This window comes from Arvicola amphibius, chromosome 2 (genome assembly GCF_903992535.2).
Source record: "Arvicola amphibius chromosome 2, mArvAmp1.2, whole genome shotgun sequence".
Taxonomy (NCBI): domain Eukaryota; kingdom Metazoa; phylum Chordata; class Mammalia; order Rodentia; family Cricetidae; genus Arvicola; species Arvicola amphibius.
This window is the reverse complement of record NC_052048.2, coordinates 17482256-17499278: the sequence shown is the minus strand read 5'-3', so window position 1 is coordinate 17499278 and position 17023 is coordinate 17482256. Positions and strand designations below refer to the sequence as shown.

Sequence of the window (17023 nt, the reverse complement as noted above, 5' to 3'; positions counted from 1 at the left end):
GTAGAATAGAAAACTTGCACAAATTCCCAAAATACTGTTTATAAGTGCTTGTTTTCACTTAAAAGGGGTTGGTTATAACTAGATAATAACTCTTTCTAAAGAAAATAAGGGGGATGTGATGTAGAAATGAAAAAGGTAGATTATTGAATCTACTTTAATTCCAAAAACAACTGTTAATCTCAAAATACATTACATGGCATGGATTTTGGTTTATTGATACAAATTTGGGGTCAATTTTGTTATACTATATGCACGTTTCTACTTTTGTTTTAAGTATTATGTTTATGCAGTTCATGTAAAAATTTAATGTACAGTTAAGAAATACAAATTAATAGTCATCTGTAATAGTCAAATTTACAGTCATATTAGTTAGGTTTTTATGTATATAAATATATTTTACATAGATAGGCAATCTTCAAACACTTCAAAGACCTACAGATTACAGCATTTAAAATATTTTAAAAATTTAGACTTTTCTGACAGTGAGACACATCTGCTCCTTGTAGCAGCAATTACTTCAAGTGTATGATGGGCCTCAAAAAACCTCCTTATGGAGTTTGCCTTCAATGTGACAAGACTATCTATTGTACAAAAATCTGTTCTTTCCTGAACTGTTTGACAATATGTTGTATAAACTGAACATGCAGGACTCATATAAAAATGATTGATGAACTAGCCGAGGAAGGTAAGACAGTCCTTCAGAAGAATCTTACAGACATTCTGTTGGAGAAAAAGAACATGAGTTACAAATTTTGCCATAATAGGTGGGATAGTCCTTCAGATTTCTTGCTTCACTGAGAAATCTCCCAGACACTCTAAGCCTATAAGCTGAAGATGAATGCTGCAATATTACAGAAGAACTTTGGGTGACTGTCCAGGAAACCAGATATTTCTGTCATTTCTAGAATTTTAAAAGTTGCTTACAACTCACTTCTTGAAACTTAAGTAATATTGTTTCCATCTGGGGTCTTGGATGGTGTTGAAGACTAGAGAGTTATAATTACAGTTTTCCTCAGTTATGATAACAGATAAGTGAAATATAAAACTTTAGACTCACAAAAATAGGATAGATGATAGAGTATCTTATTTAATTTTTCCAAACACAAATAGACTAAGTATTATAACTGTAATTCTTGATTGATACCTGTTTGTGATATGATATTTACAATGTTAAATTTAAGGTCTTCCTCTATAATTAGACAGAAAAGGGGAGATGTGGGATGCCCTTCTGTATGCTGTGGATATGACTTAATTCCATTGGTTAATAAAGAAGCTGATTTAGCCTATAAGCAAGGCAGAAAAGAGCCAGGCAGGAAATCCAAATGAGATACAGGGAAAAAGAAATGGAGCTGGGAGATGCCATCCAACTGTACTGAGAACAACATGTCAGAGCATTATCTATAAGTCATGGGGCATGTTACAACATATAGATTAATAGAGATGGGTTAGCTTAAATGTAAGTGCTAAGTAGTACTAAGCCTGAGCCATCAGTCAAAGAGTTTGCAATTAATATTAAGTCTTGGAGCGGTTATTCAGGAACTAGCGGGCAGGAAAGTAACCTTCAGTTACATTTCAGCTATTATTCAAGTTGACTAATCTCTTTCTTGCAAGATAATTTGTCATTTATTATTATGTCAACAGTTCTCCTCACTCCACCATAACTTAAAGTATGATGTTAAAACAGATAGTAATAAATTTGCTACTATTATATTTTTTCATATGTAATTTTAATGGTTGGACATGGACTAATTGTGTACTACTTGAAAATGTAATGTTTATTAGGATTGGAAAGATTAAGTTCTTATGATATCATATTCATAGAATGAATATGAATCCACTGTGAAGAGAAATAGAATAGAAGTCTCACTCCTATCAAGAAGCTATTAACAATATCATACCTGAAGGTAAAGGGAAAATCTGTTTTCTCCAGTGGAGTGTCCCTAGTTGTATCAAACCACACTCCAAGGCAAGCCTCATGCTCAGGAATATTTGTCCAACACAAATGAACTTCATCTTTTTTGTGGATGTTCTGTTTTGTTTGTTTTTATCTCAGCATGTTTTAGTCTCAGTGATTTTGTTGTTATTGTTGTTCTTTTAAGTTTTGCTTTTGTTTGTTTTGTTTTTTGTTTGTTTATGTTGGATTGTCTTAATTTGGTTTTGAGAGGGAAAAAACAAATGAAAAAACTTGGAAGTTTCTTGGGCAAGAAGTTGGGACTATCTTCTAAAATTAGGTGAGGAGCCTGGCGGTGGTGGCGCACTCCGTTAATCCCAGCACTCGGGAGGCAGAGGCAGGCAGATCTCTGTGAGTTCGAGGCCAGCCTGGTCTACAAGAGCTAGTTCCAGGACAGGCTCTAAAAAAGCTGCAGAGAAACCCTGTCTCGAAAAACCAAAAAAAAAAAAAAAAAAAAAAATTAGGTGAGGAGAAAATGTGATCAAAATACAATGTTTGAAAGAATCTTAAATAAAAAGGAGCTAAGATGAATTTTAAGAAAGCTAAAAATTTTCAGACAGATTTAAACTTCTAAAAGTCTTTCCTTAATTAAAAAAATTTTATGTGTTTATATTTATATATAGCATGTTTTTATATATAGAAACTTGTAAAAATAACAAAGTCAAGACATCATGTTTATTCTGTCATCAAATGGTTAAAACTTCTCTGAGATTTTCATCTATTTAAATTGAATCTGGTATGAGTAATTACAGATGGTGTTGATCATATATCAAGTATATTTTAAATAATTTGTTATTGTCCCATAATACCACACACATATGTTATTATAATGATTCTTTTTATACAAAAAGATAAGAAATCAACATCATATAATAACTATATAATAACTACCTCAAACATATTTTTTATTATTTAAGATTTAAGATTCTTGTCTTCCTAAAATGTTGTAAGGTCTGATAATTATATATGAACCTAAAATTATAGACAAATGTGACATAGCTTAAAATACTTAATATACTGAAGTAAGATAATGTTTTTATGTATTGCACAAACATATATCATACATACTTCGAATTGAAAAAAAATGAGACAGAACATGAATATACCTGCCTTTCTAATTCAGAAAAAATTCCTGCATAAAAATTTACATTTTTATATGATTAGAGAGTTTTTGCATGAAAATCGGCATATACTATTGCAATAAATTTTAATTAGTTTCATAAATTTCAGAAACACCTGCACACATGCAAAATTTTTAATGTAATTGGCATAATTAAAATCTAGTGTAAATATCTTTAGAAATTACTCAAATAACAGCATTCTGGATATACAATGGCCTGAGATCTAAGGAGACAGAAATGCCTTTAGTTTAGTTTCTGTGAAAAGTCACACTACACCCTGTACCTGTTAGTACAAAGAATGAAAACAATTTCATTATTTCAGACACTGCCTTGCTTCTTTCATAACTAAGAGAGTGCTTCTCTGGTTGTTAACTTCTAAACTAGGATAAATCCATGGGTTAGATGATGAATAATTCTAGTACACAGTTTTATTTCGATGCCATGAGACCTCCTGGCAGACACTCTAGACAAGACTCAAGACAGACACATTTAAGAAGATAAAACCCACAATTTAAGATATTTTATGGGCCTTGGTGCTTCAATCTGTTCATGGATCTAGATGATTTTCCTAGCTATAGAACATTGATCAATGACATTTTATTTGTCAACTCTATAAAGATGCATTTGGTCACAATTTCTTTGACTCTGTGTTTGTTTGTTTTGCTATGTTATGTTTTTTTGAGAAAGTGTCTCTCTGTGTAACATTTGTTGTCCTGGAACTCACTCTGTACACCAGGCTGAGCTCAAACTCACAGAGATTTGCCTGTCAAAGGTATGTTCTATCAATGCTCAGATTGATCACAGTTTCAAATCTATGTCTTAACTTCTAGAAAACAGCTCTTATTTGTTTAGAAATCAATTAATTTGTTTAGAAAAGTTTGTTAGTACATTGCTGGAAAAGCTCAATTTGCATAGAAAACATCATCCTCAAACAACTCTGAAGTTCTATCCACAGATTACCTCATGGGTGGAATTTTCATCAACAGGTGCTGTAAGAAAAGCTGATTTCTCATTTGCTAGCTTGCAAATGACAAAATATTCTTTTTCATGGTTTTGTAAATTGTAACCTTGTCCAGCATCTGCTTATCAAGTGTGGATTTCATTTAGCATTTGAAATCTGAAATGTCGAATATGTAGAAAATGTCAGACTCTGCTTTCTGAAATTGATTTAAATAGTTTATTATCACCAAATATGTGGAGAGGATTACAGGAAAATACCTGTTGAATTTTCTTACAATATCTTTCTGTATTTTTTCAAAACCTTCCATAATTAAGATAATAAGCCATAAGTACAAATAAGCACATCCTACCTCCTGAACCTCTCACATATTTGGCTTCCTAAACGTTCTAAGAAAATACAGACATGAATTGTTCCCTTGTATTTTTCATAATGGTCCTCAGAGAATTCTTTCTTTAATTGTGCTTGGGCTTTAGCTGACTAGAGTCCATAGTGTCAAAAGTAGCAATACAGGCTGCTGAAGAACAAAAGCCAACAACAGTTTGAATCATTTTGATTCTGAGCACACTACCACCAAGTATGCGCCAGTTTAACTTATCCATTTTCAATGACATGTGTTTTCTTCAGAAACAGGGCCATAGCATCATTGTGTAGAGAGTAACACTTACTCTGTGAATAGGTTAGGATATTTCAGGGTTTACATGGAGCCCTTTTAACCAGTGACTCAATTACATGTTACCCATTCCAGGCTCTGGAAGCTTTACTTGGTGGAAAAGGGGTTTCATTGGGGATTGTCTCCCCATTTTTTGGTAATTTTATTTAGACTTCTTTCATATGGATACATATTTTATAAAGCATCTATGGTAGTGTGTTTCCATATAGCCCTTCAAATGTTTTTTAGTGTTAGTTGTCCCTTTCCTCTCATTTCATCTTCCTCCTCATTTAATTCTCCTCCTATAGTTAATCCCTGTATCTCCATAATTTTGCATTATGTTTTCTCTTCCTGAGGAGTTCTTCCACTACCCCATAGTTCCTGAACTAATACCTGACCTCTTTGGTTACACAGCTTGTAACACACATTTCAAATACTTTAAAGCTAACATCCACACACAAAGGAAAACATAATGCTTATCTTTTGATGTCTGAGATACTTTAGTCAGGATGTTTTGTTTTTCTTGCTTTATCCATCTACCTATGGTTTTAATAATTTTATTTTAATAATCAAATAATATCCCATTGTGTAAATATATTTCATTTTCATTATCTATCCATCACTTGATGGACATCTAGGCTGTTTCCAGTTTCTGGCTATTTGGAACATGGAAAAAATGAATATGGATGGCCAGGTATCTCTGTATAAAATTTAGAGTCCTTTGAGATTCTATGAGAGTCCATGAGTGGTATTGAGGTAGATTTATTCCCAGCTTCCTAAGGAATTACCACATAGATTTTCATTGTGACTGTACAAATTTTCATTTCCACCAACCCAACAATAGATAAATATTTGATTTACCCCCATATGCTCACCAGGATAAGCTGTCATTTATTTATTGATTTATCCCATTATGGTCATGTTTTGATTGCATATTCCTGATTACTAAGAGTGCTGAGTATTGAGTATTTCTCAACCTTCTGAGTTTTGTCTTTTGATAACTCTCTATTAACTTTTATATGAGAACTTATTTTTTTCTTGATGTTCAGTTTTGTTTTTTGTTTGTTTGTTTGTTGCTTTTTTTACACTAAACCTTTATTGAATGCTTAATTAGTAGAGATCTTTTCTCATGCTGTAATCTACAACTTTGCTTGAATTGTGGTATTCTTTGCAATACAGAAACTCGTCAGTTTTTTGAAGTCTCATTTATTGTTGTTCTTAGAGCTTGCACTATAAGTGTGCTATTCAGAAAGCCTTTTCATTTGTCAAAAAGTTCAAAACTGTACCCCACTCTATTTTCTATTATTTTTATGGAATATGGCATTATGTGGAGGTCCTTGATCCATATTGAGTTTTAAACAGGTTGATAAATAAGGATCTATTTTCATTCTGAACTCATCTAGTTTGACTAGGATCTGTTGGATGAAACTGCTATCTTTTTTTTCCAGCATGTATTTAATTCTTTATTTAAAAATATGTCTTGTTCAATGTATGGACTTATGCTTCAGTCTTGAATGATAATACTTTGAGCAGTTTCTTTAATGTTCAAGTTTATTTTAGTGATCCTTGGTGCTTTATTATTCTACAATCAATTGATCTTTTATAATTTCTATGGAGTTATTGGAATATTCATGGGTAGTTTACTGAATCTGTAGATTGTTTTTCATAGGGTGCCAGGTTTATTATAATCCTATCAACCCATGAACAGGGGTTAATTTTCCAGATTTTGAGGTATTTTTGTAGTTTCCTATTTTCAAGGCTTTAATTCAGTTTTGCTTTATTTGCTGTGTACTGTAAATTTAAAGCAGGACGTCTGCTTTGCTTAGTATATTCTTTTAGATTGTGCTCCCTGTCTAGTACTTGATCACTGTTTAACTCACATTTTATTGAATAAAATGTTTATACCATATGTGTAATAAAGTGGAAATTTTCTTAAATTATATAAAAATGCAATAAAACAAAAGAAAATTAAGTGCCTACACTTAAAGAAAGAAAGGTACTTGAATTTGAAAAAATACAAAAACAGAACCAAAGCAAGTAACCAACTAATTTTAGATTCACAACTTGTAGCATAGAGAGAAAGCAATGTGAAAAATCAAAGTATTAAGTCTTCCTCAAAACTCACCAATTTAATATAGTTATTGCTTTCTTTTTTTTTTCTCATGGTTTATTTTTTTATATTTAAAAATTTCCATCTCCTTCCCTCCTCCTCCCCCCTCCCTCCCCTACTCCTCCCCCTTCCCTCCCCTCCTTCTCCCCCTTCCCTCCCCTCCCCTCCACCCATACCTCCCCTCCCTCCCTCTCAAGGCCAAGGGGCCATCAGGGTTCCCCACTCTATGCTAAGACCAAGGTCCTCCCAACTCCCCCCAGGTCCAGGAAGGTGATCGACCAAGCTGAGAAGGCTCCCACAGAGCCCGTCCATGCAGAAGAATCAGAGCCCAGAGCCATTGTCCTTTGCTTCTCAGTCAGCCCCCGCTGTTGTCCACATTCAGAGAGACGGGTTTGGTTGCATGATCCATCAGTCCCATTCCAACTAGAGTTGGTGATCTCCCATTAGTTCTGTCCCACCGCCTCCATGAGTGAACGCACCCCTCTCGTTCCTGACTTTCTCCCTCATGTTCTCGCTCCTTCTGCTCCTCATCAGGACCTTGGGAGCTCAGTCCAGTGCTCCAATGTGGGGCTCAGTCACCTTCCCCATCTGTCGCCAGATGGTTGTTCCCTCAAGGTCCTGACTTTCTTTCTCATGTTCTCTCTCCTTCTGCTCCTTATTAGGACCTTGGGAGCTCAGTCCGGTGCTCCAATGTGGGGCTCTGTCATTTTCTTCATCTATCGTCAGGTGGAGGTTCTATGGTGATATGCAAGAAATTCATCAGTATGGCTATAGGAACTGGCCTTTTCAGGCTCCCTCTCCTCAGCTGCCCAAGGAACTAATTGGGGGCGTCTCCCTGGAAACCTGGGAACCCCTCTAGGGTCAAGTCTCTTGACAACCCTCAGGTAGCTCCTTAAATTAAGATATATGCTTCCCTGCTCCCATATCCACCCTTCCTATATCCCAAGCATCCCATTCCTCCGAGCTCCCCCCCGTTCTCCCCTTCACACTTTTCTCTCCCCATCTTCCCTTGGCCCAGTCTTGCCCAACCCTCAAGTTCCCAATTTTGCCTGGCGATCGTGTCTGCTTCCAATATCCAGGAGGATTACTATATCTTTTTTTGGGAGTTCACCTTCTTATTATCTTCTCAAGGATCCCAAATTTATAGGCTCGATGTTCTTTAATTATGGCTAGAAACCGATTATGAGTGAGTACATCCCATGTTCATCTTTTTGGGTCTGGGTTACCTCACTCAGAATAGTGTTTTCTATTTCCATCCATTTGCCTGCAAAATTCAAGATGTCATTGTTTTTTACCGCTGAGTAGTATTCTAGCATGTATATATTCCACAGTTTCTTCATCCATTCTTCCACTGAAGGGCATCTAGGTTGTTATTGCTTTCATTGAGAATGATTTAGAAGAAATCTCAAATATTTTAAAAGAATAATTATAACTATATTATTTAACTATATTGTTTAACAAGTTTAAAATGTACTACAAGAAAACAACCAAAGCTCAATTAATCTAAAATATGAAAATTTAATTTAAAAAACAGAATTACTTATGGAGAGCCAAACTGAAATGAGGTTGGTAATAAAACACTCAACAAGTTCAATTAAAACCTGAGTGAAAAGTCTCACCAACTGAATGGATTTTGTGGAAAAAGTGTACTGAGACTAAAAGACAAAGAACTGAATCACTTGACAGAGGTCAAAAAGAAATTTCTAAAAATGTATACAAAACATGGGAAAGCTTGAGGAAACCATGGGATAACAAAATCTTTGAATTATAGTCCTAGGTGGCAAATGCTCTAGTAAACTGTAGAAAATACTTTCAATAAAATCACAGAAAATATTCTTCCAAATCTATCAAAGACGATGATCAATAAGGTACAGAATGCCTACAAAGCACCAAGTAAAAGAGCAAGAAAGGAAACTTGTGCTTGCTAGCTTTATGTTAACTTGATACAAGGCAAAGTCATCTTGGAGGAGGGAAACTCAATTGACAAAATCTTTCCATAAGATTGGACTTTGGGTCATGGGGAATGGGTGGGTCTGAGCGAAGAAGAGAGGAAATTGTAGCTTACAGAGTCTGATCAATGGGCAGGAGGGTATTGGAGCAGCCTACCTGTAGGGGAGAAGCTGGGGAGAGAACGTGAAATAATGGGAAGGACAGAGATGGAGAGCAAGGAAACAGATATTTTGATGGGGGGTGCATTACGGGGCTAGCAAAAATCCTGGCACTAGAGATATTCCCAGAAATCATGATGATGACTCCAGCTAAGACCCTAAGCTATAGTGGAGAGGGTACCTGAATTGGCCTTGCCCTGTGCAGTCATATTGATGACTGTCTTAAATGTCATCATAGAACGTGCGTTCAACTGATGGATGCAGAGATCCACAGGAGAGCAATAGGCTGAGCTCCCAAAGTCCATTTGAAGAGTGGGAGAAGTGAGAATACGAGCCAAGAGGGCAAGACCATGATGTGTATATCCACTGAAACACCAGACCTGAGCCAAGGGGAGCTCACTGACTTCGGTTTGACAGTGAGGGAACCAAATAAGACCAAATTAGACCCTCTGAATGTGAGTGACAGTTGTATGGCTGGGTCAAACTGTATGACCACTGACAGTGAGGCCAGAATTTATCTCTACTGCTTCTACTGGCTTTTTGGAACTCATTTTCTTTGGAAGGACACTTTGCTCATCCTAGATATAGTGGGCAGGGCCTTCGTCCTTTCTAAAAACAATGTGCTAGACTTTATTGACTTTCCATGGGAAGCCTTACCCTTGCTGAGGAATGCATGGAGGAGGGGAGGGAGTGGGAACTGGTATTAGTATGTAAAATGAGAAAAGATCATTAAAAAAACATTAATTTAAAAAAGATTGGACTATAGGAAGGTCCATGGAGCATTTTCTTAAATAGTGATTTTCTTAATTAGGGAAAACCTAGGCTATTGTGGGTGGTGTCATCCCTGGGATTGTGGTCATGAGTTCTATAAGAAAGCCTGAGCAAGCCATGGCATATAAATCAGTAAGCAGACCATTTTAAGGCCTCTGCATCAGCTCTTGCCTCCAGGTTCCTGTCCTGCTTGAGTTTCTGTCCTGATTTTCTTTCATGATGAAAAATGATGTAAAAATATAAGCCAAAGAAACCTTTACCTTCTTAAGTTGACAGTAATCAATAGCCATATCTCAATAATTCTTTATCTTGATTATATAACATTTCCAATAAAAATAACACACTAGTAGATTGAATTAGAACACAAGGTTTACCTTTCAATGGCCTCTAAGAACATACCTCAGTATCAAAGACAGTCATCTCCTTGGGGCAAATAGGTGGAAAAGGGTATTTCAAGAAAATGTAACCTCTTATTTTTTAAAGCAAATACATATAACCAACATTTAAGAATTAGATCGCAAAACAGCCTACCATCTTCTGCTTGGTTTTTGGTATACACTAATTGTACAAATTAGTGGGCTTCATGTTGAGAACTCTGAAAATAATTTTAGAAAATTAAAATATTTATCTAAAAGCCCAGATCAGTATTTGTTCCTGAAGAAACATGAGTTCTTTATATATAGAGAAGGCATTACCAGTATAAACTTGGAATGTTCAAGTCACACCACTGTGTAAATCAAAATCAATAAAGAGTTATGATTGGAAAGTTAAAGTAGAATGATTGTTACAAAATAATTATATGTAGGTAGTAGTACCCTGTATAAGGTATGTAAGGATTCTTAGGTTTATGATGGGAATGGCTGATTGGTCATAATTATCATATGGGCAGGAGGAAAGAGCAAGACTTATGTGTTGAATCAAACAGCATTTGCAGGGAGTTCTCTGCAAGGTCATCCACCAAATAAATCTGAGATTAGGGACACTCCTATTAATGTTAGACAGGGAAGAAGATACCCTGCTGAGAAAGGGAGACCTCATGTTTGCCCCAAGCACAGAAAGCTATCCAGACATATTGGGCTACAAACCTAAGAGCAAGATTCTCTAACATAATTATGTATCAAGTATCATAGAAAGATTTAAAATAATGCTATAAACATCAAAATCACATATTCTTTTGAAATTTTTCTGCTATCAATTGTGATTGGGAATGTCTTCTTTTTTATTCTTATTAATAAAAATGTTTATTTTTATTAATTAAATTTATTTATTTATTTTACATCCTTACTGCTCCTTTCCCTCCATACTCTTCTCCCATTCTCTCCCATGTGTACCTACAGAGAATGGCATATCAAGGTACATTAAAAATCAGGACCTCCACTTATAATAAGGCTTGAGAAGGCAACCCAGTATTAAGAATAGGTTCCTCCAAACAGTCAAAGTGTTAGGGTCCGTCCCTGGCCCTACTGTTAGAAGTCCCACAAGTAGATCAAGATACACAACTGTCACATATATGTAGAGGACATATGTAAGTCCCATGCAGGCTCCTGGTTGTTGGTTCAGACTCTGTGAGTTACTATGTGCCCAGGTTAGTTGCTTCTATGTGTTTTCTTGTGATATCATTCACCCCTCTGGCTCATACAATCTCTTTCCCTTTCTTCACCAGGGTTCCCCGAGCTCGGCCTAATATCTGTGAGTTCTGCATCTGTTTCCATCAGTTACTGGATGGAACCTCTCTGATAACAATTTTGGTAGGCACCAATCTATGAGTATTAATTAATAGAATATCAGTAGGTATCATTATGTTGACATATTTTTCTCCAGTCATGTTTGGTTTTATCATAGGTCTCTGCACCATGCAGGCTTTGGGTTTTGGTACTCCAGGCAGTGTCAGGGGTAATCTCACTTTCATGGCATGGGTCTCAGACAGGACAAGTCATTGGTTGCCTACCCCCACAATCTCTGCACCACCATTATTATCCCAGAATATCCTATGGGTAGTACAAATTGTAGGTAGAAGATTATGTGGCTGGGTTGGTTTCAGAATCCCTCCACTGGAAGTCTTTCCAGATCATAGGAGATGGCCAACTCAGGCTATTTATCCACTGTTACTAGAAATATTAGCTGAAGTCATTCTTGTAGATTTCTGAGAGTTTCCCTTGCAGCAGGTTTCTACCTGACCTCAAAATGCCCCCCCCTTTCCAGTCATCTCTTTTAGTTCTCCCTGTTCCATCCACTTCCAACCAGGCCCTTCATGTTTCCCACTCCACCCATTCCAAGTCCACACACAAAATTGGAGAAGATATATGAAGATGGGAAGATCTCCCATGCTCATGGATTGATAGCATTAACATAGTAAAAGTAGCTATCTTACCAAAAGCAATGTAAAGATTTAATGCAATCCTCATTGAAATTCCAACACAATTCTTTACAGATGTTGGAAGGACAATATTCAATTTCACATGAAAAAACAAAAAAAACAAGGACAGTTAAAACAATTCTGTACAATAAAAGAACTTCTGGAGGTATTATCATGCCTGATTCCAAGCTCTATTACAGAGCTATAGCAATAAAACATAAAATAAATAATAGAGCATAAAAATAGGGAGGATTATCAATGGAATTGAACTGAGGACCCAGACATAAAGTCACACAAATATGGACACCTGATTTTTTGATGAAGAAGCCAAAATTAAAGAATGAAAAACAAAAGCATCTTCAACATATGATTCTTATATAACTATATTCCAGCACGTAGAAGAATGCAAATAGGTTCATATATATCACACTGAAAAAATCTGAAGTACAAGTGGATCACAAAGCTCATCATAAATCCAGTTATACTGAACTTGTTAGAAGAAAAAGTGGGAAAGAGCCTGAACACATTGGCCAGGAGACAACTTCCTGAATAAAACACTGTTAACACAGACACTAAGATCAAAGTAATAGATGAGACATCATTAAATTGAAAGCTTATGTAAGGCAAAGGATACTAGCAGGGACAGAATGACAGCCTTCAGGATGGGAAATTATTTTCACAAATCACACATCTGATGGAAGGCTGATTTTTGAAATATATAAAGAACTCAAAAAGTTAGACACCACAAAACCACAAATAATACAATTAAAATGGTGTACAGATCTAAACAGAATTCTCAACAGAAGAATCTCAAATGGCTGAGAAACTATTGAAGAATAGTTCACCATCCTTATCCATCAGGGAAATCGTACACCCCTCAGAATGACTAAGATCAAACAAATGAAAGTTTATGCTGGAGAGAATGTAGAGCAATGGTGTGGGACAATTTTCTGTATTCTGTCAATTATATTTTAAATAAATGCTGATTGGTCAGTAGCCAGACAGGAAGTATAGGCAGGACAATCAGACAGGAAGTAGAGGAAGGTCAATGAGAACAGGAGAATTCTGTGAAGAAGGAAGTCCTAGTCCACAGTCGTGATCCAGCCACAGAAGAAGTAAGATGTGACTGCCTCGCTGAATAAGGTACCAAGCCACATGGCTAGCATAAATGAAAATAATGGGATAATATAAGTTATAAGAGTTAATAAGAAGCCTGAGCTAATGGGCCAATTAGTTTATAACTAGCATAGACCTTGTGTGATTTCTTTGGGACTTAACTATTGTGGGAACGAGGCAGAACAGAAAGCTCTGAAAACAGAGCAAGAGGAATGCTCCTCCATTGCAGGCAGGAGTGCAAATTTATATAGCCACTTTGGAAATCAATATGGTAGTTTCTTCAAAAATTGGTAACTAATCTACCTCAAGACCCAGATTAATCACTCTTGGGCAAACTTCCAAAGGATGCTCAATCATATCAGAAGGACACTTATGTTCATAGCAGCTTGATTCATAATAGCCAGAACCTAAAAGCAACCTAGATTTCCCTAACTCATTTAATAAATAAAGACAATGTGATGCATTTATGCAAAGGAGCACTACTCAGTTATTAAAAACAATGACATTATGAAATTTGCAGGCAAATGGATGAAACTAGATGAAACTAGAAAAAAATCAACAAGGAGGGCTCAAGGGAGGATGCTCGGATATCCCTGAAAATAGATGACCATGTCTTCTTATTTTTTGCCTGAATCTGTAGGGGAGTTCCCTCTACTGAAGGTTGTTACTCTCACCTTCTACTGGCATCCTCAAGTCCTGTTATTATCTTGTAACAATCACATGAAAAGTAGCTTTACACATGTGAGTACTCAGAAGGAAAGAGTTGGGGGGCATTATTAGAGATGTAGTTTAGAAGTAAAGATTTGTATAGAATGCATGCCCAAGGCCCTAGGTTTGATCCCTAGGATTGGCAAAAATAAAAGGCATGAAAGTATATATATATATATATGGCTGACTGCATAAATATCTAAATCTCTCTGCTTTGTGCCTGAATATAGGAGATGACTACTTTTTATCTCATTGAAATGTCTTAAAAAGGTATAATAATTAGGTATTAACTTTAATTTTTTAGATTAATGAGTAAATTTGCAAAGCTAACAAAATATATTACAAAGGTAAAACAGCAATTTGAAGATATTTTTTATGAAAAACTTTCTGAACAAAGAGTTTTATAGTTATAATATAGTTCAAAATCATATCTGGTGAATATGTAACTGTATGGAACATAGGGTATCTGACTACTTTGCATTGTTTGTATATGATATTTTGAAATGAAATATTTGAAACTATTTTATGAATTTAATTAATTTTACTGCTTATGTTTCTGCCATACAAAATATATTAAGAGCATTAGAATAGAAGCTGATATTTGTCATTCATTTATCACTAATATATTGTGAGTGCTGCACTTTTGACATTCTACTATTTAACTGTGGGATGATACAGGTACATAATAGCATAAAGAATTAGAAAACAACAATATCAACATGGTGAGGATTTTTTGTTTTGTTTGGTTTGGTTGGTTTTTTTTTTTTGAGACAGGGTTTCTCTGTATAACAGCTTTAGTTGTTCTGGAGCTAGCTTTTGTAGACCAGGTTGTCGTCATACTAACAGAGATCTGATGGTCTCTGACTCCCAAGTCCTGGGATTAAAGGCATGCACCACCACTGCCAAGCTTTGACATGGTGTTTTATAAAACTATCATAAACCTTGGTTTGTTATGGTAATGCATTAAATATGCATATTCAAGTAACACTATGTGTACGAGCAAGCTCAGTTTCTGTATTTAGGAACACACACACACACAAATCCATTATCCATGTTAAAACATTTAATGAAAAGGAGGCCATGAATTTGAATCAGAGAAAGAAGGGTTATATGAAAGATGAGGGAAGGAAGAAATGGAAGGGAAATGATACAGTTTTATTATAATCTAAAATTATTTAAAAATTACAAGACAAAGTAGATGATGTTCCTTCAATAATATAGGAAATAATACAATAATATTTGCAAGTGGAAATCCATTATTAATAAAAATGATGGGAGCATTTTCATAATTGTAGATGCTGAAGCTAGCAATAGAGATACAATAATTTTAATAAAACAGCCTCGTAATTCTAAAGAATTAGTAACATGTAATTTCTAATTATAGCTTAGCATGGAATAAAGCATCTTTATTGCACTTTAATTATTTGTCTATGTACGATTCATTTATCCGCAGAACTTTTATCTATGTATTCTATATTACCAAATAATATTTATGTGGCTATAATTGTATACTTTTTGATGATTAATATTAATATATATATATATATGAGCTAATAATTTTAAAATCTCTGAAATAAATGACTGATACAAAAATTATATATTGCTATGGTTATATTTTAGTGACTCATATTCATGTCCTTTTCAGAAAAATATATTAAAAAATAATTTTTATATAATATTCTAAATTTCTAATATTTTTCCATAGTTCCTATTGCATACATAGCTTTTATAAAATTCATGAAGTTAAACAAAGAATAACATTAGGAAACCAAAAATGGATAAGATAGAAATTTTTGTTGGTTAATCTTCTAGAATGTGAAACATGATATCCAAAGTTTTAGGGACCTGAGGTCTCCATATTGTTGGGTCTGCATACCAGCCACCAGAATACAGAGAGAAAGGCTTGCCTCAGTTTTATATCTCCCAGAATCAGGACACATGAATGTACTGAAGGAAAAGTTAGGAAAAACACTTGACAAAATGAAATGAAAAGTTCTTTCTTTAGTAACTCATATTTCCAAAGTTGCATTAAAAAAAACAAAATAAAAATGGTGTATAGCAGGAGAAAGGCAATCACCATTCGTAAGGCTTTGATGTGGGCTGTAGTTCTGGCATCTCTGCATCCTTGGATATTCTGCTGCATCTTCTTGTCATGTGTCCATAGGGAGAAGATGAGCAGGAAGAAAGATAACAGGGACACACCAAAGGGGACAAACAGGAAAATAGTGTGAAGAATTAACATGTGCTTACTTAATTCTTCAGGGTAATGAGAACTGAAGCTCATGTTTCTTTGAGATTCATTTATCCACACACCAATATTCAAGTTGACCAGAAAAATATGTAAAAACAAAAGGACCAGGGACACCAGCCATATTACTGAAACTGTCTTTTTAACTCTCCACTTTAAATGAAGAAAAAAAAAGTTTGAAAAATTGGCTATTTTGAGAAAATAAAAGATACAGAGGCATGTAGCAAGCCAGGTGCTGAAATGGTTGGTTATAATCCACAGATTGTGAATGACTTTTTTTGCCCTTGCAGTCATTAAATCTGGGTTCAGTACCGTGATAAATACAGATGTGTATGATAACCAGAGCAGACAAATTCTGGAGGTCGCCAAAGCAATGAGGATTTGATTAACTAATGAGATCTTCTTTCTCTTGACCAAGTTCATGCAGTTCACCAGAACTAAGAATCCATTTCCTAAATTTCCAATTATTACTTCCATGGTTAAGATTATCACAAATGTGTTTTGAAAGATACCATACATTGTTTGAAAAAAATTCCCCATTTTTCATATATATTTAGTTTTGTTGACACATTCATTTGATATGCTAAATCTATATAAATGTAGATTTGAAGATTTTTGAGAACTTCTGAGTTTATTCTCATAACATATTTACTCTTAACTGTCCCACACACACTAGCAAAGCTGCAAACATGGAAGTTTGCCAGTGACAGAGTCTGAAGCTCTTCCCAGAAAATGTGTCTCCTCACACAGATCAGGCATGTCAGACCAGAACTGCGTTCATCACGCACAGCTCCAGCAGAATCTGTAGTATTTTCTAGTCAATGAAAAAGAATATATTAAAATCTGAAATAGCAATGTAAATTAAAAATTAAAAACATTAGATTTTTGGTTTTTCTATATTTACCTTAGTCTACACATTTGTTC

The 17023-nt window shown here is 35.1% G+C and overlaps 1 protein-coding gene across 1 annotated transcript; it reads right to left on the bottom strand.

Moving 5' to 3' along the window:
- Positions 1–15659: 15659 nt before the first annotated feature.
- LOC119806567 (taste receptor type 2 member 117-like) lies at positions 15660–16639 on the bottom strand. The gene is given in 2 exon segments (XM_038318342.1): positions 15660–15754; positions 15757–16639. Coding segments are annotated over 2 exon segments (978 nt in total).
- Between the last annotated feature and the right edge of the window lie 384 nt (positions 16640–17023).